This window comes from Miscanthus floridulus, chromosome 4 (assembly GCF_019320115.1).
Source record: "Miscanthus floridulus cultivar M001 chromosome 4, ASM1932011v1, whole genome shotgun sequence".
Classification (NCBI taxonomy): domain Eukaryota; kingdom Viridiplantae; phylum Streptophyta; class Magnoliopsida; order Poales; family Poaceae; genus Miscanthus; species Miscanthus floridulus.
The window spans coordinates 42,434,310-42,459,195 of record NC_089583.1 but is presented as its reverse complement, the minus strand read 5'-3'; the positions used below and the strand labels follow the sequence as shown (position 1 = coordinate 42,459,195).

At 47.4% G+C, this 24,886-nt stretch overlaps 1 protein-coding gene across 2 annotated transcripts; it reads right to left on the bottom strand.

Annotated features, from left to right (window-relative positions):
- Positions 1-10,969: 10,969 nt before the first annotated feature.
- LOC136549640 (E3 ubiquitin-protein ligase At4g11680-like) lies at positions 10,970-23,869 on the bottom strand. Of its 2 annotated transcripts, none has more exons than XM_066541004.1 (5): positions 23,172-23,869; positions 16,166-16,285; positions 15,920-16,052; positions 15,301-15,465; positions 10,970-11,505 (listed from the first exon to the last, which is right to left on the bottom strand). In XM_066541004.1, the coding sequence occupies exons 1-5, from the start codon at positions 23,657-23,659 to the stop codon at positions 11,335-11,337; spliced, it is 1,077 nt and encodes a 358-aa protein (XP_066397101.1). In that variant the 5' UTR covers positions 23,660-23,869; the 3' UTR covers positions 10,970-11,334. The 2 variants fall into 2 exon arrangements, with proteins under 2 accessions (XP_066397101.1, XP_066397099.1); XM_066541002.1 differs by having other exon boundaries at positions 15,301-15,468; positions 23,172-23,859.
- Positions 23,870-24,886: the final 1,017 nt, after the last annotated feature.

Here is a 24,886-nt window from a genome sequence, read left to right as displayed (position 1 = left end):
TGAAGTGCGCTACTGTAGCACGCGCGAGAGCCCGGCGGCGACGTCCTGAGGCAGCAATGCTGCTGCTGCTGCCTCAGTGCTGCTGCAGCGTGGGGTGAGTGACCTGCGGCTGCGTGGACCGTGGAGGTCTGCGGCGACTCGGCCAGCAGCGGCGTGGAGGCGTGTGGCAACTTGTCCCCGGCGGCGTAGCGGGAGGAACGAGTGGGCCGAGCGGGAGATGAAGAAAGACACTATGGGTAGGAGCGGTCATTTGATATGGGGCTGCTGACTCAGATTCACGCGGACGTGAGATGCTGGCGTGCCACGTGAGTAAAAGTGACAATTTTATATTGTTTTTCTCTCTTTGTTGCTAAAATCGTAGCGCCAATTCTAAGAGTGCTTTATCAGAAGTCGCCGTCCGTTGTAATAGCAATAAGTTAAATATCCGGAGGACGGAGGAGTGCGGTTTGGTTTGGGAGGCGAGGCGAGGCCGCGCTTCTTTACATGTGTCTGTGGGATGGTCTCTGATCAGCCGCGTGCCGCCGACACGAATCTCGAGTCGGAGGCGGTTCGCTGGCTCGGTCGGTTCCTTCCTGTGCTCGGTTCGGCGCGTTTTGTGTCCCACTGTCCCCCTGCATCCAAAGATCGAGCCTCTGTCTCTACATGAATTGGGCAGCGTTATTATATTTTCCCCATCTCTATACTTTCAATTCAACAGGAGTCCATTGCGATCTGGGAATTGATTCAAGAAAAGTGAAGCCTGAAACATGGGTCGCACCTTCTTATTTTGCCAAGGAATAAACATGGGCTTGACTGTTGGTGAGAAAAGCTTCACACCGTCCCATTTGGAAATTTAAACTTCGATATTATATTAAGACATTTTATAGATTTGGTAGGATTTAAAAACGTGCACTATGTTGCTCTCGATTCGAGATTCCGACAATAAGATGTTTCGTAGCAATACCATATTTATGGCCCTGTTCGCTTATCTGGTAATCCGTACTTTTTAGCTTGTTTTTTCAGCCGAAATAGTATTTTTCTCTCACAATAAATCAGCCGAAACAATGTTTCGGCTTGTTTTTTCAACGAAGCGAACGAGGCCTATATATGTTTCATATTTCCTTGTAAAAAAAACATCTATATGGTTTTGTATTCGCTTCTTTTTCTCACGCATGGAGCCGATAGTGTAACCTTTTATCGAAATTGGATAATTCTAAAAGTACAAACCTAATACCATTTTTTACTATTTGTAAAATTTCATTACAGCAACATGACTCGTCTAGCAAAACTTATATTGGCTCCACTTTGGCGATAGCTCAGCAAATGCATAGAGAGTGGTTTTGTAACGAAATACATAGAGCGTGTTGTGTGAATTTACAATAAAAACATCTTATATGAGGTGGTACTCTGCATATATCTCAAAATCTTCTATGTGAAATGCGGGGAATTTTGCATTTTTCTCGGTTTTTCAACTATGGTCTCGTCTTTTGGGCCAAAATGCTTCGAACCAATTCAACCTAACGGTGAGCCCATATTATGGAATGAAAAAAATAAAAATCAAGGACGAATCGAGGACACCAAGAACTATGAATATATTTAGGTTGTTATTCGTACGGTAAGGTACCCTGGTTATTGTTTATACGGTAAGGTATCTGGGTTCATATCACCGATACAAACCTAATAATTTTATATCTTTGCACCGAAGTGTCGGAAAAGAAGCTAATGCTTAATAAACGGTTTGGCGACGTGGGTAGAATCAGCTAAGTATATGTGAGGCCATTTGGCAGGGCTTCTTGAGCAGATTCTCCCTGAAAATCACTCCTTTCCAGCCAAACAGTTAATCTCGCACAGATTCAGGTGGGAGTAGGCAAAAATTACTTCTCCATTTATACTAGAAGGTGCGAGCTAAAAACATGCTCCTCACTGCTCCCGAATCAAAATCCACCAGAATCACTCTAGAATCAATTCTCACATGCTCTCACCAGAATCAAGTAGAATCACTTAACTAGAGAATCAAAGAGCAGAGCCAGAGAATCTAGAAGTGTAGCTCTGTATATGTGTAGACCGTAGAGGATGGTATTGCAACTAAATAGATGGAGTGCACATTTGCAATAAAAACATATTATAGGGTGGTATATATATCTCAAAATCTATGACAGATGGTGGGGTATTTTTGCAATTTTCTCAAAAAAAAGTTTCAACTATAGTCTCATCTTTGGGACCCAAAATGCTTGGAACAAATTCAACAGTGCTTTCAAAGGGAATGAAAATAAGGCACAAACGAATAAAGAGTCCGAAAAGACGTACTCATAACAGACTCTGTACCTAGGTCAATGGGTTCAGTGGAGAATTGCGTATACAAAGGAGCAAGAAAATGTATGCGCTTTAGTAACAAAGCGCTCATCCCTTGTTCTTTCGCTTGGAAGCTCAATCCCCTCGCTTCTTCTTTCGCTTCTACGCTCGTGCTTTCAACAAGTTCGTACCAGTCGTCAATCAAGGAGGGAGCTCCAGCCTCCATGCCTAGCTGCAACCTAAACGCTGGTTCTATCCCGGCCAAGCAAGCAAGGGGGATTTTTTTTTTAATTTTAACACTTTTTGGAAACTAATTTTAAATCTAACACGGTCGGTTTTTTTTTTAAAAAAACTAACACTTTTGGCCACGCCTATTTCCCTAACGCGGCCAAATGCCTGTGCCGCTCTATGCATGGTGACGTGGCAGAGGGCTGACGTGGCGGCGACCGGAATCGCTGACCGCTGACGGGGCAGGGTCTGCCGCGCCACCGATCTTGGTGCGGCAGAGCCGAATAAAACCCCCGCCGCGGCCCGCGTCCGCCAGTGGCCGAGCAGCCGCCGTTGCCCGAGCAGCGCAGCAAGGCCGCCTGGCCGCCGCGCCCGCGTCCGCCCGCGCCAGCCCGCCACCGAGCACGGCACGGCCGCTGGCCGCCCGGTGCGGCCGCCGAGCCCGCACGCCAGCGCGCCACCCCCTCCCGCCACGCACGGCGGCTGCCCGCCGAGGATTGCGCCCACGCCTCCTGGCCCGGTCTAGCGCACTGCAGCGAGGTACTCTCCTAATAAAGTTAGTAAAATTATTAAAATATAGTTAGTATAGTTAGTAAAGTTAGTTAGTTTAGTTAGTATAGGTAATATAGTAAGTTAGTATAGGTAGTAAAGTTAGGTAGTTTAGTTAGTACAGTTATTTGAGTCTAGTTATATATTGGATTTAGTCTAATTAGTTGTTGTAGTTAGCATTATATAGATGTTAATATTAGATTAGTTAGTATAGTTATAGTTAGAATATGTATTAATATTACTATAGATATTACGTACGACGATTTCGACGACTTGACGAAGTTTCTTGAAATACTTTTGCAGATGGATTGTTGTGTTAGAGTTTTGTATGGAGGAAGTGTTAGGAGAGAAGATGGTATGTTTGAGAATATGGAAGAAGAATTGGAATGGTTTGATGAACCTCCTAGCTTCAATGACCTTTGTGTCCGTTTGAATGTAAAGTTTGACGGTGATTTTATATTGAAGGGGAGGTTTGATACTGGGAAGACTAGGGCACACTATGTCCTTATGCCCTTGCGTGACCCTGCTCACCAGTCCCGCTACACTAGGGTTCTCCAAGGTTCCATTGTGCCTATGGCTGAGGTGGTGGTGGAGAATGGGTACAGGATGCAGGGTGTTCAGGACGGCCCGTCCATTGACAGTGTTGGAGGCAATGAGTAAGAATTGGGGGTCAAAGGGAAAACAACTCAGGGTAACATGGATTTGGATGGACAATTGACACAGGAGCAGTTTCATTCAACTGCAGTAGGTTGTATAAGCAATGACTTCGATGTGAATGATTTCGAACGGGAAGAGGAGGAGCAGGAGGAGGAGGACATGATCGGTGATGTAGTTAGCAGTGATTCAAACGATTCTGATGATGACCAAGGAGGTATAGATGCTATGCCAACACCGGCTGATGCCATGCCAGTATCTGTTCATACTATGCCATTACCAGTACCAACTGAGGTTTTGCATGGTGTCTAGACTCAGGGTAGACTAGTCACAGATTTAGCTATAGATGATACCCCCTATGATTTATGGGCCAAAATTAGCAAAGCGCAGCAGTATATTCCACCACCACCTTACACAACGACTGAGCTTGAGCAACTAAGGTCTAAGAACGTACCTTTCATGAGCGTTCCGAACTATAGGGGTGTCAGCATGATGGATATGGCAGTTTATGACACCGGTCTCCAGATGTGTAGGAATTCATTGTATAACCATGAGAAAGAAACCCTTAGGAAGGGAATGATATTCAACACAATGTCAGAGATGAAACTCTTCCTTCAGGACTATGTTGTGTACCACCATAGGCCATACACCGTCACTCATTCGGACCAGGAGTTGAGGTACCACGTGATATGCAAAAACGATTATATATGGAGGTTAAATGCACGAAAGAGGCAGAGTGATGACAAGTGGAGGATAACTAAAGTTGTCGAACCCCACACTTTCCTAGACAATAGGGTGAAGGAAAATCATCATCAGCTCACTGCATGTTACCTTGCTCGTCGTATATTGGGGCTCGTTGATGATAATAACGATATCTCGGTGTCTTCTTTACAACAGTCTATATCTGGATTCGTTAGGTACGATGTGACGTACGGAAAGGCTTGGCATGCTAAGCAAATTGCTCTAGCAATTCGATGGGGTACTTGGGAGGAAGCGTACAACAGGGTGCCCCACATCTTATGTGCAATGCATTACTACAACCCTGGCTTGAAATGGTTTGTGGACATCGGAGGGATGTTTTTTGGGACCCATGGAGGCATGTCCTCTATCGTGTGTTCTGGTCGTTCACGCAAATGGAACATGCATTTCAGTTTTGTCGGCCAGTCGTACTTGTTGATGGCACTTTCCTGATAGGAAAGTACAGGGGCACCTTGATGATGGCTGCTGCTGTTGATCCTGAGGATCAGATAGTACCCATGGCTTTTGCTTTGGTAGAGGGAGAGAACAATGAATCGTGGTCATGGTTCATGCGGCTTCTACGTGTGCAAGTGCTTGGCCCAACTCGCACTATATGTTTGATCTCAGACCGTCATGTAGGGCTTTCTTAATGCTGCAGCTGAGCATATAGATGGGTTCCCGCCTCTAGTACAAAGATGGTGCATGAGACACTTTGCCGCTAATTTCTAGCGACGTCAGCGGAAGCAGAAGGTATGCGACAAGGTAAAGGCTCTATGTTGTGTATGTATAGAGCACCAGTTTAAGGAGACAAAGAGAGAACTAGACAAGATGGTAAATACAGCGGGAAAGGTCTAGTTAGAGGCGCAGATGGAACAGAAGGCTCAGTGAGCGTTAGCATATGATGAGGGGGGTTCAGGTATGGCATCATGACCACTAACTCCTCGGAGTCCTTCAACCATGTATTCACTAGAGTTCGATCGTTGCCTGTGTCTGGAATTGTTGAGTTCTCGTTTCATAAGTGCAACGAATATTTTGTGAAGAGGTGGGAACTTGCGTAGAGGAATATAGCTGAGCAGGGCCATTTTGAAAAGGCCAGAGCTGAACATTTGAAGGAGGCCAAGGAATTGGCCAAGCAGCACACCGCTGAGCCGTATGGACCCCGCCGCCATATCTTTAGTATACGGGGCAAGGGTGGCACAAGCTTGGGCGGCGAACGTTATGGTGGATAAAACTACCGAGTTGATCTTGAAAAGGTAGAGTGCAGTTGCAACGTCCCTCAGATCATGCATGCCCCTTGCTCTCATATGATCACGGCCTGTAGGGTTCATGGATACAACTATGAGGATCTGCCATATATGTCACCCTTGTATCTCCATTTGAACACCGTTAGTATTTGGGAGATGAGCTTCGAGCCATACCTTGACCCGACATAGTGGCCACCTTATAATGGTTATGACTACGTGCCGCATCCGGATCTAATGAAGGTAGGGAAGGGTAGGAGGAAGAAGAAGCGACTCAAGGGGGACATGGACGCTATGAGAGGGTACGGCGAAGATATGTACAGCGGGGAGACTTCAATGAGACCTGTGGCAGGAATCTTTGTTCCATTTGTAAACAATCTGGTCACAAGGCTAGCCGGCATAGAAGACGAGGGCAGCATGTGATTTCATATTGTGTTCGTACTGCATAACAAGTAGTTCAAATTTTGCAATGCGTTAATCTAAATATTGTTAGTTTGAATACTCTAACCCTTTTTTATCAATTTGTAACAGGATGGCCCCTCCCACGCCACATCAGCTGTACCCTCTTCTTGAGGTGGAGTACGACGACCCCCTTCTTCCACCGGATGACGAGGTTTCCATGAGGCGTTCGAGGGATCCTTACATTCCTGGGACTTAGTTTATTACGTTGAACTTATGTCGAACGAATATTGTCATCGAAAACTTGCAGACTCATAAACCAATGAAAATGTTATGTGGCAACTTGTCGTCCATTTATTTGCTTCATGTTTGTTTCAACTTGCGCACGGTCGCGGCACCACTTGTAGTTTTGTATAGCACCGACAACACGATAGAATCCATTTTGTACAGATGTGATCACTTAAGATTGATCATGGGTAATCCGAGTACATGACATATGGGTACAATATATTAGTAGTTCAAATAGAATATAAGACAACACAATGGAATTTCTACTACATAGCTACATCGATCATTAATAAAGCATGGAACTAACAGTCGGCGCAATTTAAAACCCTCAGTTAGAAACATACTGAGTAAGCAACTCGTCGTCCGAGTACCAATCCTCAACCACAACCCTATTGCTGTGGCTAGGCTCACCTACATTGCCCTGATCTGCCTTTCGCCTGTAGTAAGCAGCCTCCGCTTCATCTGCAGCATCTGTGGCCTGAGTGAAGAACGCGTCATCATCCTCCTTCGCCTGCAAGCCCACCTCTGCTAGAGCGATGAGCTTGCTCAGTCTGTCAGTGTCGTCCTTAGCCTCCTCTGCCTGCAAGCCCACCTATGCTAGAGCGATGAGCTCGCTCAGTCTACCAGTGTCGTCTTCAGCCTCATCCGCCTACAAGCCCGCCTCTGCTAGAGCGATGAGCACGTTGAGTCTGGCAGTGTCATCCTCATCCTCGTCCTCCTCATCAGACAACACAATCGGTGATTCAATGGTGCGACTAGCTCACTTTCTGTGCTCATCTAACTTCTTTTCCTCGTACCTTGCACGAGCCACCTCTGCAACATGGTCCTCGCTGCATCCAATCCCTTAATGTAAAAAATGCAATCAGTTAGCAACGCGACTATATTACATTTAAAATCAGGCAGCGAAAAAGGCTTCCAAGCACTCACTGGCATATAATGAAACAACATGCTCGTTCAAGACCTGTATCTGTACTCTTGTCTCCTCCCTTGCCTCCTTCCTTGCCCTCTCCTCATCTAATGTCATCCGTCTCTCCAATCCCCATTTAACAAGCCCAACGTCGATCGGGTTATAAATACCGCGCTGTCTAGCAAACTCACGTATCTTGTCTTTGTGATGTTTAACTAAAAGGTTGACATAGTCAGGTCCATATCCCCTCTTTCATGTAATTACTTGCTTCCCCTTCAGTTCATCCAAGAACTTAGCTTGACCATCATAACATTCCCACCTGCATTTCCTAGTGCTCTGTTCAAATGATAAATTATATCATATATGTCTTAGCAAAAGAAACAAAACATGATTTCATGGTTACCATAAAAATAACCAACCTCATCATAGTCAATTATATGGCCGCAATAATGGCCTATTCCAAGCTCCGAATGGACTACACCGTAGTTGGATTTAACACCACATTCGCACTTGACTGGCGGTGCTTTGTAAATTAACCTTTCTTTCTTCTTTTGCTTTGCCTTTGGAGGTTCTTCGGGCCATTTATTCTTAGGACCATACAACCACTCCTTGAAACGATACTTCGCCATTAAATACACCTAAATAACGTGACATTAGTACATGACACATATAGCTTAACATTTCAACACATACCCTTTGCACTTACTTCATGCTTCTTTGGGCACACAAACTCCAACGTATTGTCAGGGTTTATCACGGTTCGGTCTCCGCAATGGCACAGAGGAGGTTCCTCGAGTCGTTTAACTGTGGCTAAGTGCTTCTCCTTATCCGTCATTGGACGGGGTTAGGGGAAGGTGGAACCCACCGCTCGAAGTGCTCTCGTGGATGTCGCCATCTCCATCAATCGTCGAAAAGGAGGTATCTGGGGTCAAACTTGTCTGCACCGTCGATCCACTGAAAGAAAAAGCACCTCTCATGGTCCTACACAACAAAAATTCAACAAAATATTAGTAACCTAGTAATACAAATGAAGAAGAAAAATATACGGAAACAATTACTTACATTAAAACGACTGCACGTGTAGAAGCAACGAGTCGCAATGTCCGGATGTCTCGATTAAAACACGTTGGCCGGATGACCACAGTCACAGTTAGGGACAGGGAGTTTAGGAGGGACGGAGGCATCTTTGCTAGACTCATCGGGGTATAATTCTCTAGGACGACCCCGTTTACGCCATAACTGCTCCCGAAACATGTATTCCATCTAATAAAACGGTTCAAATTAAACATCAATCAAAACAACATAAATTAATGTAAAATATAATCATTTGCAATGCAACTAAAATAATATAACCGACAATTATAGCAACAAAAATATACATGGTAAACATACCTCTAACTAAATAATTAACCTTAACATTGACAAAATCAAACTAATATCTTTCTTCAAACCGCCCAAACATAATTTTTCTCCTACACTTAGCTCCCATTCATAATATATTATCCATCATTCAAACGAAAATAAAACGTGTGTCATTACCTTGCACGAGGACGAGGAGGGAGGGAGGCGGCCGGGGAATGGAAGGGAAGAGAGGGAGGCGGCAATGGAGGGCCGGGCGGGGGCCGGGCTGCCGGCATTCGTGGCGTGGCGGCCGGCGTGCTCGGTGGCGGGCTGGCGTGGGCAGACGCGGGCGCGGCGGCTAGGCGGCCTTGCTGCTCGGGCAGCGGAACTGGCGGCGGGGGTTTTATTCGGCTCTGCCGCGCCACGGATCAGGGTGCGGCAGGCCCTGCCCCGTCAGCGGTCAGCGATTCTGGTCACTGCCACGTCAGCCCTCTGCCGCACCATCATGCATGGCGCGGCACAGGCATTTGGCCGCGCCAGGGCAATAGGCGCGGCCAAAAGTGTTAGTTTAAAAAAAATGACCGTGTTAGATTTAAAATTAGTTTTCAAAAAGTGTTAAAATTAAAAAAATCGCAAGGGGAACCGGTGGGAAGAGAGAAAGAAAGATCAGGGGAAGAGGAATTGGTCGACTCATCAGGCTCATGACCTGAAGACTGCAGGTTCGAATCCTGTCCCCACCTAATCACGTCAGATACTTGACAGCTCCGCTTTACTAGTGAAGTAGTTTTTTTTTTCTTCAGCTCCACGAGTAGCTTTATCGGTGAAGCTAAAACTGTTTTGGTGAACCGTTTGGTAAAATAGCTTTACTTTACATGTAGAGTTTCTTAAAACATGCTCTCACAGAATCTCATGCATGATCCACACAAATTCCTTGTGAGAGCGCGTTTTAAAGAACTTCACACGTGAAAGCTAAGTAAATTGACGACCAAAACCAAATTACTAGCATCCTATTCTCCAAAAAAAAAAGCAGTGGTCCAAACTTTATTTCTAGCTAGTGTGTACATGGCAACTATGCTGAGATGATCAGCAGAGATACTGCTCGTGAAGTCGTGAAGATTACCCTTGCACGGCCGGCCATGGCTGCGAGGTCAAGAACTCAAGAAGGGCTGCGAGATCAATTAGTAACAATATTAACAAGCGCCAGAGTTGCCGCTCTATTTGATGACTGAATAAGGGCGAGAGAGATCGACGATGTGCGTACGTCGTGTACTCGTGTGTGCTCGTACCTTGTGCAGTACGTGAGGGTGTCGCTGGCGGCGCGCCCGGCGGGCGGCAGGACGGCGCAGAGGACCGGGCAGCAGCGCGATGGCGGAGGCGTTGGAGGGGTACCGCCGCACGAGCCCCGCCATGCACCCGCACACCGACCGCCAGTTGTCCGCGGAGTCCGAGGCCACGGCGTACAGCTCCGCCACGCCCTCGCAGCACGCGGCGCCGGGCGCCGGCACGGATGGCGACGCCGCCGCCACCGCGCCGCGCCTGACGAAGGCCTTGCAGCCCGCCAGCAGCGACGTCACCGTGGCGCAGTCCAGGGACGCCGACGTCGACGACGAGCGGCCCGGGTACGGGAGTGGCCTGGCCGCGGCTGTCGCGGTGAAGCATGACGAAGACAGAATGACGGCCACGGCGGCGCCGACTACAAGAGACCATCGCGTGGCTGCCATCATGGCCTCATGGAGAGTGAGGTTTCGATTGTATAAGCTCTGTATCTGGTTCGACGCTTCCCATGTCAGGTGCGCGTTGCATGCAGCGGTACGGTGCTGTGGCGTCGTGTCATCCATGCGGGCATGATGAGCCAACGGCTTAGCGGATCCTCAAAACTTGAATGCTGACGCTGCCTGGCGACCATCATCATCGAACATGATCGTCACGATTAGTTTGGTTATATATAAAGTTTGGTTGAACTGAAACTGCCTAACTACATTCTGAACTGAAGATTTGGGAGGTCCAGATATGGGGTTGACCCATTCCGTGACCATGCTAAACACAAACCAGCAACACCAAAGGAGATGAAATCATGAAAGGTCATATATAAACTGAAAATTTGGGTCTTCTAAATGCAATGTTTGCTTCAATCTTGTGCTCTGTTAGACTATTACCACTTGCCACTTGTACTTACCCACAAAATCCCGTATCACATGCAGTTTTTTTTAAAAAAAAATGGTCTCATCGTTCGACACGTATATTATCATCTCATATCATAAAAATGTTCCGTTTGGACACTCATGTTTTGCATGCAAAAAAGGGTTTACCATATTTCAAAAGCGAACCCATACACAATATCTGCACATCTGCGTAAACCCGCTCCCTCATTCATATTGCCCTCAAATCATTTATGCCAACCAAAAGCAGTCTGTACACTAGCCTCCAATTCATGAATCATTTTACAAATGACTGAGTGCTTTCAAGATCCAACATGACCATGTGTTCCTGTACAAATAAATCTGCGATACAATCAGATCGAGCAGAAAGAGAATGGACAGCCCGTGCAGAAAACTGCTAAAAGGAATATTCACGAGAACCAACATTGCAACCATCTGTGCATCACCTATGAATTTTAACTACAGGACCGGTAATCACAACTCGGTTCGCAAATGTGGTAGTACTGAAGAGCACAGCTGGGACATGCCCGAAATGTTTTGCCACGTTTTTTTTAGTGAACTAGACCTCTTCTCTGTCAGGATTGCTCTTGACGATGTTGAACTTGCACAATGGGCATGTAGCATTTATGTGAAGCCACTTGTCTATGCAGCTGCAGTGAAAATGGTGGTTGCAAGGGAGCTCACGCAGTTCCACGCCATCTTCATACGGGCATAGGCAGATACAGCACTCCTGCATTAAAAATGGGATGATCAGATTAAGTCTGATAGAACAGCATTCTCTTACTTGTAATAACAGTGTAAGACTGCACGGTAACTCAAATGTATGTGACTAACAGTACTGTGGTAACAAGTAGCAAAAAAAAACAGGAGCTCAACATAATACTCCTTCCGTTCCAATTTATAGGTCGTTTTGGCTCTTCTAGATACACATTTTTACTATGTATCTAGACATATCGTATATCTAGGTGCATAGCAAAGCTATGTCCTAGAAAACCCAAAATGACCTATAATTTGGACACAGGGTGGTAACTCTTTCCCAGAAGATAACAAAGGTTTGAGCCAGCCCAAAACATTCAGAATTGAACATCAGCTTCATAAGGACTGGTACCTACACAAAAGGTGAATGGCAAGAGGCAGTAATTCCAAGTTTCCAACTGACCAGTTGAATGCTCACACATGGGCAAACTGGAAACATCGATCTTGCAGACACTGAGAACACTACTGAGCTTATCATTAATTGAGTTCAGCTGCCTGTCACATGTCTAAATTGTCTGGCGGACATCCAAAGTGATGGTCGTTTGCTGACGGACACCCCATTTTGAGTAGTTTGCCAGAAGACACTCTGGTTCGTTGAAATTATGCCACAGGACATCGCGGCCCGGTTTCAGTCGGTTGAGGAGAGAGAAAATTTTGTTTTGGACATCCGGTGCCCCTGAGCCAAAGTTGGGTCCACCCCCAACCTGGTCTGGTCGGACCACATAAGAACGGAACTGGAAGAAGAGACAGGCCGTGTTCGGACCAGCTCCACGCCAGAGCCCAAGCTCCGCCCCCTACCGAGCAGCTCCGCGCCGGAGTCCGGCGTCGCCCCGCAGCTCAAGATCCAAAGTCGCCTACGTCGTCCTCGCATCAACGGCGCCTCCTTCCTCCTTCCTCCTCGCATCAACGGAAGATCCGGCGGCACCAACCAGCGGTCTGGATCCCGCAGGCCAAGCGGCGGCTCCCTCCCGAGTTCTAGCGGTGGCGGCGACCTCTCCACCTTCCATGCGAGCGGCTCCCCATCTCCGAGGCCTTGGTATGATGGCACTGTTAGTATCAGTATCTATGGGAGTCACCTGTGGAGTTGGCGGAGGTTGGATTTGGAGCACAGAGGAGGATTCTGGTAGCTCTTTGAGGAGTTTGCTCCGGTAGATGGCCCAGACCATAGTCATCTGCTTGCCACCAATGAAGGCCTCCTCGATCTACAAGCCGCCGCTGTCTTCCATGATGTGACGAAGCGCAAGAGCAACCGCAGCGGGCGCGGAGCCCCCAAGCTCCGCGGCGAGGTCGGCCAGAGCAGCCCGCTCGGCCTCGCTGGCGGACGACGTTTCGGACTGCAGGCGGCGCGCGAGCGTGGCGGCATCGGTCTCGGCAAAGGGGACGAGCTCGAGGAGACACACGGCGTCGATGGCACCGCCGGTCCCCCCCCCCCCCCCCCCCCGCAGCGGCAGAAGCTGGGGAGGACCCCGACGAGGTCTTGCAGCGGGTGGAGCGGGCCAGGTCGGGGAGGGCACGGCGGTGCTGGGGCCTGAGGCTTGGGTTCTACACGTGGATGTTGGCGTTGGGGTACAGCGGCGCCATCCCCTCCGTTGGGTCCAACCAGACCAGGTTGGGGCGGACCTAAGTGTGGCTTAGGGGCACTGGATGTCCAAAACAAAATTATCTCTCTCCTCAACCGGCTAAAACCGGGCCGCGGTGTCCTGTGGCATAATTTCAACGAACCAGAGTGTCTTCTGGCAAACTGCTCAAAACAGGGTGTCCGCCAGCAAACGACCATCACTTTGGATGTCTGCTAGACAATTGTCCCTAAGATTTATGACACCAAACTTGATTGCTTAAAGAAGTAGTTGAGGTCACATGCCAGCTAGATAAGCTGGCACCAGAATATTACAATTTTATTAATTATTTCCAGATCCCCATATTCTATCATATATCCATTGACCATTGCCGTAGAATTCAAATGAGACTCCCTAATCTAAAAGTAAGTTGCGTGCATGGAAAAATAAAGCAGTGTGGTTTCGGATCTACTGTCATTTTTCTTCCTTTGTACATACTAGTGAAATGATGGACATTACATTACATTATGTCCCAAACTAAATCATTACCGTCAGAATTTCCAAAATCTCACTATTTTTGAAAGGTCAAAGGTAAAACATTAAAGAGAAATCACTCAAGTTCTTCCAAATATAGAATCTTACATCTGAAATCATATGCAGGTTAATTTTGATTTATTCCAAAATTGATAAAAATTATCTGAGGTGGTGTAAGCTAATTTCTCATAGATGTACTTTGCCCTTTAAACTTAAAGTTGAATTTAAAATCTAAAACTAAACCATTTGGAATCAATGTATCAACTTTGTTTTACAATTAATTTGGATTCAAGTTGCAGATATGAAACTTCTCAGATAACAACAACAACAACAACAACAACAACAAAGCCTTTAAGTCCCAAACAAGTTGGGGTAGGCTAGAGTTGAAACCCAACAGAAACAATCAAGGTTCAGGCACGTGAATAGCTGTCTTCCAAGCACTCCTATCTAAGGCTAAGTCTTTGGGTATATTCCATCCTTTCAAGTCTCCTTTTATTGCCTCTACCCAAGTCAACTTCTCAGATAAGACAGAAGAATTATCAAATTACTCAAATTCTTTCCTTTGAACTCTAAATCTTTAAATTATTTTCTCTGAACTCTAAATCTTTATGTGGCAAAAGACATTCAAACTCTAGCTTCATTTTTTATTTAAAAAAAAGGTACATGGATTGGTCATTTCTGAAAACTAGATCAGATGTTTATGTATAAAGCTCTCTAGTTTCAAAGGTGCAAACAACATATCCAAAGAAGGATGGCGAGATGCTGAAACCCTTCTACACTCACAGAAGTTCAAGATAAATATTTCAACACAGACAGGAGAACTTTTATGCACATAGACACCTAGAATCACAACTTCACAACCATGGGGTGTTAAGGAAGTAGAACTGCTTATGGATACAAGAAGGTAGTGACATGACATGTCCCATACAGGCAGAGGCAGCAACAAGAAGGTAGTGACATCTGACATGTCCCATACAGGCAGAGGCACAAATCCCACAGAACTGAGGAAGGCAAAGAAAAAAAAGAACAAATTGACATTCTACAAAAACTTAAACATACTATTCCCTCAGTCTCACTTTCACTGTTTTGTAGGCCTTGGGAGAAAACGTTCTACCATGTTTGTTCATTGATGGTATGTAGGGTGCAATTATTGCAATATTTCTACTCCATACCCCTAATTCAATGCTCTAATAGTAGAGAAATGGTAACATCATGATGTATAATACGGGTAGAGATGGTTATTTCATGTTCCTGTTACTAGTAATGCCTTGGTTTGTGCACATGGTTTGTTGTGGACAAATACAGTGAAACAGAGGGCATAATGTTTCGCCATGTAAAGACAACTGTAACTATGGAAGTACTGTGGCAAAAGAAGGAAACAATTTCCAAACTAAAACTCTTCCAATGTCCATGCAAATCTAGGGAATATCCTACTACAATTTCAAATTTCTGAAATGCATGCACCACTGTAGGATATGGTTAACTATTCTACAGATAATAGACTTTAGACCTCAAGCATTGTAAAAATTAACATGATGTAAACAGTTTGCTGCAATTATCCTAAAATCCCACCATTATTCAAATGAAATGGGATTTCTAACACATTCAGCGCCAACCATAAATATCTACAGAAGGAGAATGATAACACAAACTTCTCAAAATAAACTTGAAAAACTTACTGCATCCTCAGCTGAAAGGATATGTTCGACAGGAGGATTGGTACCACACTCTGTCATCACTCCACCCACAGGTGCTGCAATGCCGGCAGCTAGCTTGTCTGCATCACTCATTGTCCGAAATTTGAATTTGGAAAGGTTGTTTATGTCATCTTCAGATGCTCCCTCCTGCTGAAATTGAAACAAGTAGATAGTCTCAGCAAAAACACAGTGTGTTTCATTGGTTTTGTGTCAGGAGGCAGAGAAGAAGAGAATTGTTTCTGTCATGTCAACAACCATCTTAAGCGTGAATAATTCAAATAATACTGGCTAATAAGTAGAATAAGTAGTTGTGGTAGTGTAAAGGGATAAAGCTACAGAGAAAAAGTTCAGACAATGATGGTTGCTAGCTCACTGCACATCAGCATAGGAGACATCAATGATCCCAGGCAAAGCCTCTGTTAAAATTACTTGCACCACTACAGGGCATGCTAATATCTTTATGGCATGGGTGTATGAATGTAGCAAAGGGCAGCAAACAGGAGTGTTCATATCATCCAAAACAGGGCATTTGCCATTGCATTTGACAGAAAAAAAAAAGGAGGAGCTGTATTTAGAAGACTATGGTGGTCACAGGACATACCTGATCAGTTACAGCATATAAGATAGCAATAATGCAGGGAAGGCAGCAACAAACAGCGATTCCAATCACACAAGCCAAGGCAACACAGAAGACCACAAAGAAAACATCAAATGCCAGAAAAACAATTGACAGCCTGTAAAAAGAAGAAAAAGAAGATAGACATTTCAGAGAACAACATTGATGAACTTACAAAAGACCACTCAGATTTTTTTCCTTATTCACACATCAAAGTTACAACAGACATACCAATAAAGCTGAGGAGCATCATATGATAAAGCTTGACCACCTGCAGACACCCAATAGAACCCAACGATCCACCATATGAAGGAAAACATCGTGTTTGCAGACTCCAAGTGCTTCACAATACTGAACATGGAAACAGATAAATAGTAAGTATGATGACAAGAACAAGTAATCTTAAGGATTTCAGTATTGAAAAGTTTCCTAGTGTGATTCACGTAAAATGAAAGAAAGACATGTGAAGGCTTTTGTACAAAAGCACCAAAAAGCTAATAATAGACAAGTCCATCAAATCAATACAAAATTTTCATTGGGGCCATTTCTATGTAAGATATCGGTCCATATTAACTCCGCCTATGGTGGGGCGCCTTTGGTGTCCTAGCATAGCAGGTCCCAAACCCTAGCAAAGGAGGAGGGTTGTGTTAGGCGCGGCGAGCCAATGTAAAAACTTAGCCACTTTTATGGAAATGAAACAAAAAATAATCCCGTTAGGGCGTAACCCTCTTAGCGACGCGCCATGTCGGAACCCGAGTATGGTGTTAAATGAGCAAGGGCCGGGTCGTCACCCCCGTGATGCGCCGTGTCGCGATCTGGGCATGGTGTCAAGTGAGCAAAGATCGGGTCGTTGCATCCTTAGTGGTGCGCCACATCGGCGCCCGGGTGTGATGCAAAATGAGTAAGGGTCTTCACACCTACCTCGACGGGTGCAAAGGGTAAGGAAGCTAGTCGAGCCAACTAGAATCCGTTTAGGTAACTGGAATGTAGGGTCCCTTACAGGTAAGTTAAGAGAGTTAGTGGACACAGCGATTAGGAGGCGTGTAAATATCTTATGCGTCCAAAAGACTAAGTGGAAGGGGCAGAAGGCGAAGGAGGTGGACAATACCGGCTTCAAGCTCTGGTACACAGGGACAACTTCGAATAAAAATAGAGGAGTTTTGATTGATAAGAGCCTCAAGGAGGGTGTGGTGGAGGTGAGAAGGCAAGGGAATAGGATCATCTTAGTTAAACTTGTCATTAGTGATATGGTCTTAAACGTAATTAGTGCGTATGCCCCCCAAGTAGGCCATGATGAGAGTGCTAAGCGGCTTTTCTGGGAAGACTTAGATCGCTTGGTTAGAGCTATCCCTAGTAGCGAGAAGCTCTTTATAGGAGGTGATCTTAATGGTCATGTAGGTACATCAAGTGCAGGTTTCGAGGCGGTTCATGGGGGTTTCAGATATGGTAGTAGGAACCAGGAGGGAGAGGAAGTCTTTAGACTTCGCCATAGCTTTTGATCTGATGATAGCTAACACTTTCTTTCATAAGAGACAGTCCCATTTAGTGACCTTTAGTAGTGTCGGTGTTTCGAATCACCAACTAGTAAATTTGTGATTTGTGCGTCTGGCCCAGATGGTGTGCTTGGAGGACACAAGGATTTATACTGGTTCGCGCGGAATGTCCCTACGTCCAGTCTGCTGCTGCTCGTGTTACCGGCACTAGTTTGTAGTAGGGGTTACAAATGGGCGAGAGAGGGAGCAGGTCAGTCTCTGGTGAAAAAGTCGAACGGTGTTGAGTCTTGTTGGAGCGTCCTACTTCCCCTTTTATAGATGAAGGGGAAGGCACATGTTACACGAGAGAAAGAGAGAGAGAGAGAGAAAAGCGAGGAGAAAGAAGGCCTCCGGGGTCGCGGCGCCCCTCATCTCCTTTACGCGGGTCCCGCCGGTCCTGTAGATGATGACGGGGGCATCTCCACGTCACGACCCTGTTCATCACTGGCGCTATACGCAGGTGTCATCAGCCGATCGTGGCGCTCCATTCCGTCCCGGCGGGCGACATGGTTAGCAAAAACTCCCGTCGGAAGTCGTACGGGGAATAGGTAGCATAGCGTCGGCACGTCCGACACAGTTGATGACGTGAGTCCTCAGGTATGGCCCGTCGTGGCCGCGGGTCACGTCAAGACGCGCCTACTCCCTTTCTGGTGTCAGAAATTTGACCCTGGGTTCGTACTCTTAGACCCGTAGTGGTTTGGGGCGGTATGGACCACCGTCAGGCGAGGCGGAATCCCCCTTCGAGGGATCTGGCGAGGCGAAGTCCGCACCCGAGGGGTCGGGCGAGACGGAGCCCGCACCCTCGGGGTCAGGCGTGACGGAGCCCGCGCCCTCAGGGTCGGTCGAGACGGAGCCCGCGCCCTCGGGGTCAGGAGAGACGGGGCCAGCACCCGAGGGGTCTAGCGAGACGGAGCGCGCACCCTCGGGATCGAGCGAGACGGGGCCAGTGCCCTCGGGGTCGGGCGTGACGGAGCCCGCGCCCTCAGGGTCGGGTGACACAGAGCCCGTACCTTCGGAGTCGGGCGAGACCAAAGTACGCCCTTGACCATCCGGACGAGTTAGCGTTCGCGGCCATTAGCTTCCTTCTTCAAGGTATCCCTAATACCGATACCCGACAGTAGCCCCCGAGCCTGCGGAGGAGTAGGATACTCCTTCGAAGGCCTTTTCAGACGAAAGGATTCTGAGGGTCTTGATCTCCCTTTGCGGGCCGTGGGATGTCTTGGTAGGGTCACGATTCCTTTCCATTGCGTTCAGACTCTTCGAGAGCATGCAGTTGCGGGATTCGGGGGGTCGAAAAAGATCTCTCTTGATTCCGATCCCTCCCTAGGATCCGATTGATCCGCCATTGTCACGCGACCACGTATTCGGTCTCCTTGCGAGTCCAACTTCCCCCGAGCCCCCGCGTGTAGCAAGGGTCCGGTCGAGGGGTTAGCTCGTCTTGTGGTCGTCCCGCCTCAAGCGTTTTTTTCGGTAAAACGGAGGAGCTGAGCCGTGACATGTTTTCCTCGATGGACGAATCATGGTGCTCGATGAGCTGTTAACGGGCTGGATCGAGTGGGGCCTCGGCTTCCCGTTCGCGGGGGTTCATCATAGGTCAGCTGGTGACCGACTCCAGATTCTTGGCGGCCAATCCATATAGTCTTTTGGTCCGTTCGACCAGTCCCAAGGGCTCGTTGCCTTTCTTCGAAGAAAAATCATGGACCGTGCTCCGGCCACGACCCGAACGTGGACCAGGATGCCCGTAGCACTCGTGCGCCCGCGTACCGGCCGCTAGCGGACCCATCCCTTATCACCCCTCACTCTAAAGGTGCCCTGGAGCAATTGTGAACCCGACGGTGGGCCAACCTTCGAACTCCTGGGCCTTAATGGGCCGTGGGAGCGTTTTCAGCTCCGTATCCCTTCTTACCTGCGGCGGTTTTCGGCCCATCGAGGGGGCGAACCGCTGTCCGGCACGCCCTTCGAGGAGCGGCCGGGGGTGGCGTGTGCACGATTCCCGGAGAGGTGATGTGACGAGGCACAGCATGCGCGTCGACCTAGGCGGATGGTTCGCCCCTCGCTCTTGCGCCGCCAGCGAAATCCTTGTTCCTCCGTCGTTGCTCTTCCACCATTAGCGAAGCTTTCGTTCCTCCGCCCTTGCTTCCCATGGAGTCGTGGTATCACTCCGACGTCACCCACGCGCGCATGGAGGGCCTTGTCAAGCGCGGCCTTCTCCGCGGGAGGACCGACGCGGTGGAGTGGCTCGTGCCCGGTCGTGAGGAGGTGTTGGCGCCGCCTGACGGCTACGTTGTGTCCTTCGCGCCCTTCCACGAGCACGGACTCGCGATTCCTCCCCACCCGTTCTCCCGGGGGCAGCTGCACCATTACTAGATTGAATTGCAGCATCTGAATCCCAACGGGATCCAGCACATCGCGGCCTTCATCACGCTGTGCGAGGGATGTCTAGGGATCGAGCCCCACTTTGAGTTGTGGAGGTACTTCTCCGTCTCCCTGCTCAAGAAGAGGGATAGAGCTGGGGACCTGCCGGTGCCGATGGGATGCGCGGGCATCCACCTCCGGGGGCAGCGGTCCGCCGAGCACATGCTCTGCCAGCTGTCGAGGTCCAACAAGGGGTGGCATGCGCAGTGGTTCTACGTGAAGAACGACGCCGCCGCCCCCTTGCCGGACTTCACCAGACGCCTCATCGAAGAGACACCACAAGTGTGGTCGTGGGGACCTCCCGAGAAGGAAAAGAAGAGGATGCGCGATATCCTTGACGCCATCACGTTCCTAAAGAGCCACGGCCTTCGCGGGGCCGGTGTCATCGGGGCCTATCACGCGAGGAGGGTATCCCTAATACCGATACCCGACAAGTAGTGGACAGTACTCTAGTCAAATCGACTTTGTCCTTACAAGGAGGGATAAACGAACATGCGTGGACTATAAGGTGATACCTGAAAAATGTGTGGTCGCTCAACACAAGCTGGTGGTGGCTAACTTCCGCTTTCTGGTGCAAGCTCATGGGAACAAACAAGCTAGGGTTGCTAGAACGAAGTGGTAGAAATTAGAAAGGGAGGCATCAAAGGTCTTTAAGGAAAAAGTCATTGAAAAGGGCCCTTGGAAGGATGAAGGCGATGTAAACAGCATGTAGGAGAAGATGGCAACATGCGTTCAGCAGGTTGTTTCAGAGGTGCTTGGAGTGACCAAAGAGAGCGGATGCGACTCGAAAGACACTTGGTGGTGGAATGAAGATGTGCAAAAGGCTATTAAGGAAAATGAGTGCTATAAGCGCTTGTATCATGACAGGTGTGTAGACAACATAGAGAAGTACAATGTGACAAAGAAGACTGCAAAACGAGCGGTGAGTGCGGCAAAGTGGCGGGTCTATGAGGACCTTTACCAACGTTTGAGTACGAAGGAAGGAGAGAATGGCATTTATAGGATGGCTAGGGCTCGCGATAGGAAGACAAGGGACTTCAACCAAGTCAAGTGCATAAAGGATGAGAGGGAGCAGCTCTTGGTGAAGGAGGATGAGATCGAACATAGATGGCAAGAGTATTTTGATAAATGATTCAATGGTGAGAACGAGAACACCGCCGTTCAGCTGGACGACTCGTTTGATGACACTATCAGGCGCTTTGTGCGGAGGATTCAAGAATCAGAGGTCAGAGAAGCCTTAAAAAGGATGAAAGAGGGCAAAGCGATGAGCCCTGATGGTATCCCAATCACGGTGTGGAGATGTCTCGGGGATATAGCTATAGTATGACTAATCAAGATGTTCAACAATATCTTTCGATCGAACAAGATGCCTCAGGAGTGGAGAAGAAGCATATTGGTACCAATCTACAAGAACAAGAGAGATATTCAAAGTTATACTAATTATCGGGAAATTAAGTTGATGAGTCACATTATAAAGTTATGGGAGAGAGTCATCGAGCAGCGCCTGCGAGAAACGACGCAGATATTAACAAACAAATTTGGTTTCATGCCCGGAAGGTCAACCACAGAAGCAATCTTCTTAATAAGACAAGTTATGAAGCGGTTTAGAGAGCATAAAGACCTCCACATGGTTTTCATTGACTTGGAGAAGACTTATGACAAGATACCAAGAAATTGTTACGTGGTGGACTTTGAACAAACATAAAGTCCCATCAAAGTATGTGACCCTCATCAAGGACCTGTACAACAATGTTGTGACTAGTGTTCGAACAAACGATGATAACATAGATTACTTCCTGATTAAAATTGGACTTCATCAAGGGTCAGCCTTAAGCCCGTATCTCTTTGTCTTGGTAATGGATGAGGTTACCAGGAACATACAAGGGGATATCCCTTGGTATATGTTGTTCGCTGATGATGTAGTATTAGTGGACGAAAGCCAGACGAAGTAAATAGGAAACTAGAGTTATGGCGGCAGACCCTTGAGTCTAAAGGTTTTAGATTTAGCAGAACTAAAACCGAATACATGAGATACGACTTTGGCAGAGCTGCACAGAAGGAGGGAGATGTGAGTTTGGAAGGTCAAGTAGTGCCTAAGAAGGATACCTTTCGGTATCTAGGATCGATGCTACAGAGGGATAGAGATATTGATGCAGACGTTAACCACAGAATTAAAGCAGGGTGGATCAAGTGGCGACAAGCTTTTGGTATTAAAGCTAATTATATAACGAGAGGTAGAGGAAGACCGAAATTGACATGGGGAAGACAATAAAAAGATATTTGAAAGCTTGGGATATACCTAGAGATCTATGTTTGAATAGGAGTGCTTGGAAAGCAGCTATTGAAGTGCCTGGACCGTGACTTGGGGCTCTGGGTGGGTTTCAACTCTAGCCTACCCCAGCTTGCTTGGGACTGAAAGATTATGTTGTTGTTGTTGATATCGGTCCATATTAAATAATATCCGACAGCAACCTACTCAATTCTCAGGCTAAAACTCTTGTTTTCAGTTTTTGTACTTCATTGTTATAGATGATAATTTCATTACTTATTGTTTTCACTTGTTCTAAAAGGATTGCAATCAAGTGGTATATGCCTGCAAGTGAACCACAATGAAATATTCAAAACACATTTATGGAAATTACAGGGAATACGTTCAATAGAAGCATCTTGGTCATCATAAAGTTGGCTGCAAATACCAAGAGAATAAGGGCCTGTTTAGGTAGTGGGATTCAGATCCAACATATTATAAAAGAATTGTCAGAGAAATCCCCTCACCCTAAATAATCTCCCGGTTCCACTGCAAGTCTGCAATGTATGAAGTCACACATGCTATCATCAATTACTCTAAAATTTTTCCATAAGAATGCAACCTTAACCGATACAACATAATTACGCTGACAATCAACCTTCCACCACCACCCTATGCACATCACCACCGTATGCACATTTTTTTAAGCAAAGGAAATCATAAGTTGTCCAAAAGTAATAGACCTGTCATATTATAGAAAAAGAAAAGGGAATCAAATAAAGGGGAAAAGGAAGAGTCCCCATAAAAAAGGTGTATAACTCCCATCGAGTCCACGACTCAAATGAGATGGGCTTCAAAACACCAACAATAAACAGCACGAGGTAGCTACTAGTACAATCAAAAGCATGTGCACAGAAATGGTCAACACAGCACAACAGAAGGAGGCCTGGAGGTGGCACGGAACTTTGACCAGATCACGATGGCAATAAGATGCGACACCAGAAGTATTGGGAGCTCGGGCTCGATCCAAGCAGAGGCTCACCTGAGCTTGAAATCCTCATCACCCGCTCCCTCCTGGTCCGCGTCCCTGCGCCGGCGCCTGTACTCGACGGTGACGCAGAGGATGTGGAGGAGGCACTGGAGCACGTAGCCCGAGATCCAGACGCGGAGCGGCACGGCGGGGCTCTCGCCCGTCGACGCGGCGAGGACGGCCGCGGCGACGGCGACGAAGGCGAGGTTCCAGAGCAAGTCGAGCACGACGACGGGCTTGGAGTAGGCCCAGTCGGTCTGGCGCTCCTCGAGGTGCTCGGCGGCCGTCTCCCGCACCGCCACGGAGGGCTCCCTCAACAGGCGCCGGCTCCCCGTGCGGCGGATGAACCGCGCCGCGCCGCGGAGGCTCGTGAGCCGCCCCAGCGGGCCGCCGCCAGAGGGGCCGGATGCCGGGGACGGGGAGGTCGGCGAGGAGATTAGGGGCGTGGACGGGGAAGGCGGGTCCCCGCCGGAGGAGCGGCGCGGAGAGGTAGACGCCATGGCCGAAGCCAATCAGCCAAACCCTAGCACTGTTTCTTTTTTTTCCTTCTCTCTTCTCCTCGCGTTTTTGTGTTCTTGGCAGTGATTAGCGTGTTTTTTTTTTTTTTTTTTTTTTTTTTTTTTTGTGGCGGCGAGTTGGTCGGCACTGGCAGCGCGAGTTGGTTGGCAGCGTTTAGCTTTGCTCGTGAGTTTGGTAGCCGGTAGGCAGTTGGGGGAGCCGCGACCGGGAGGTTCGGCGAGGACGTGGATGGCCCTTGCAGGTTTCTAGCGCCGCTCTTTCGCGATCTTTCGTTCCGGTCCTTGATCGATGATGAATCTATCATTAAGGTACCTTTTAGTTTTTGGTCCCAGAAAAACTCCGGAGCCGGCACAGGAAATGAACTGCGCGGAGGTAGCTGTGCAAAGAGATGATGGCGCATGCAAAGATGATGGCGCCGCTGGAGATCAAACATCTTTGTCCTATTCACTTGGCAGATAAGCCATGGCTGAAAGTACTGTTGACTAATTTGTTGTGAGAAAAAAATAATGTTTGTTAGCTGAAAAAATATGGCTTATAAAACAAGCGAATAAGGCACTTGTTTTGTTACATTAATTGCAAAGAAATGCAAAGATGATGTCATGGTCACACGGCAACCTAGGATTCGTTGATGGAGTGTGTGACAGAGGGCAGCAATGGCGCATGCAAATTAGTGGCATTTGGAGACTTTTAAGGCAATTTCCTTCCAAAACAACCATAACATTATTTACAATTAATGCAACGAAACAGGATCAAACATGGACATATTTTCATTTTTTAGAAAAAACAACATTTTCTAATTTAAAAATAGAATATTTTAGAAAATACCCGTTCTGCCAAACATTTTCCAAAAAGTTTTGGCTCCACTAGAGAAGCCACCCGTTCTGCCAAACGTTTTCCAAAAAGTTTTGGCTCCACTAGAGAAGCCACTTCTCTAAAGAGACTAGAGCTGCAGCTATTTTTGGAGGAGACGAAACCCCACCAAACTGACCTTGGTTCGAGGGTCTATCCTTTGAAAATCTCTTATCAGTCCATAGCCTACTACCTTGGCCGTCGTATTAGGATTGTTCAAACCTCAGTGGTACTCAGAGCTAACTATCTTATGGTCAAGCAAATGATGATGTGGAGGAGTGAAGAGAGAACAACTTGGCTCTCGTACAAGCAAGAAGTTGGGCACAGGAGCCAAAGCAGTAGTGGACCCAGACATAAAC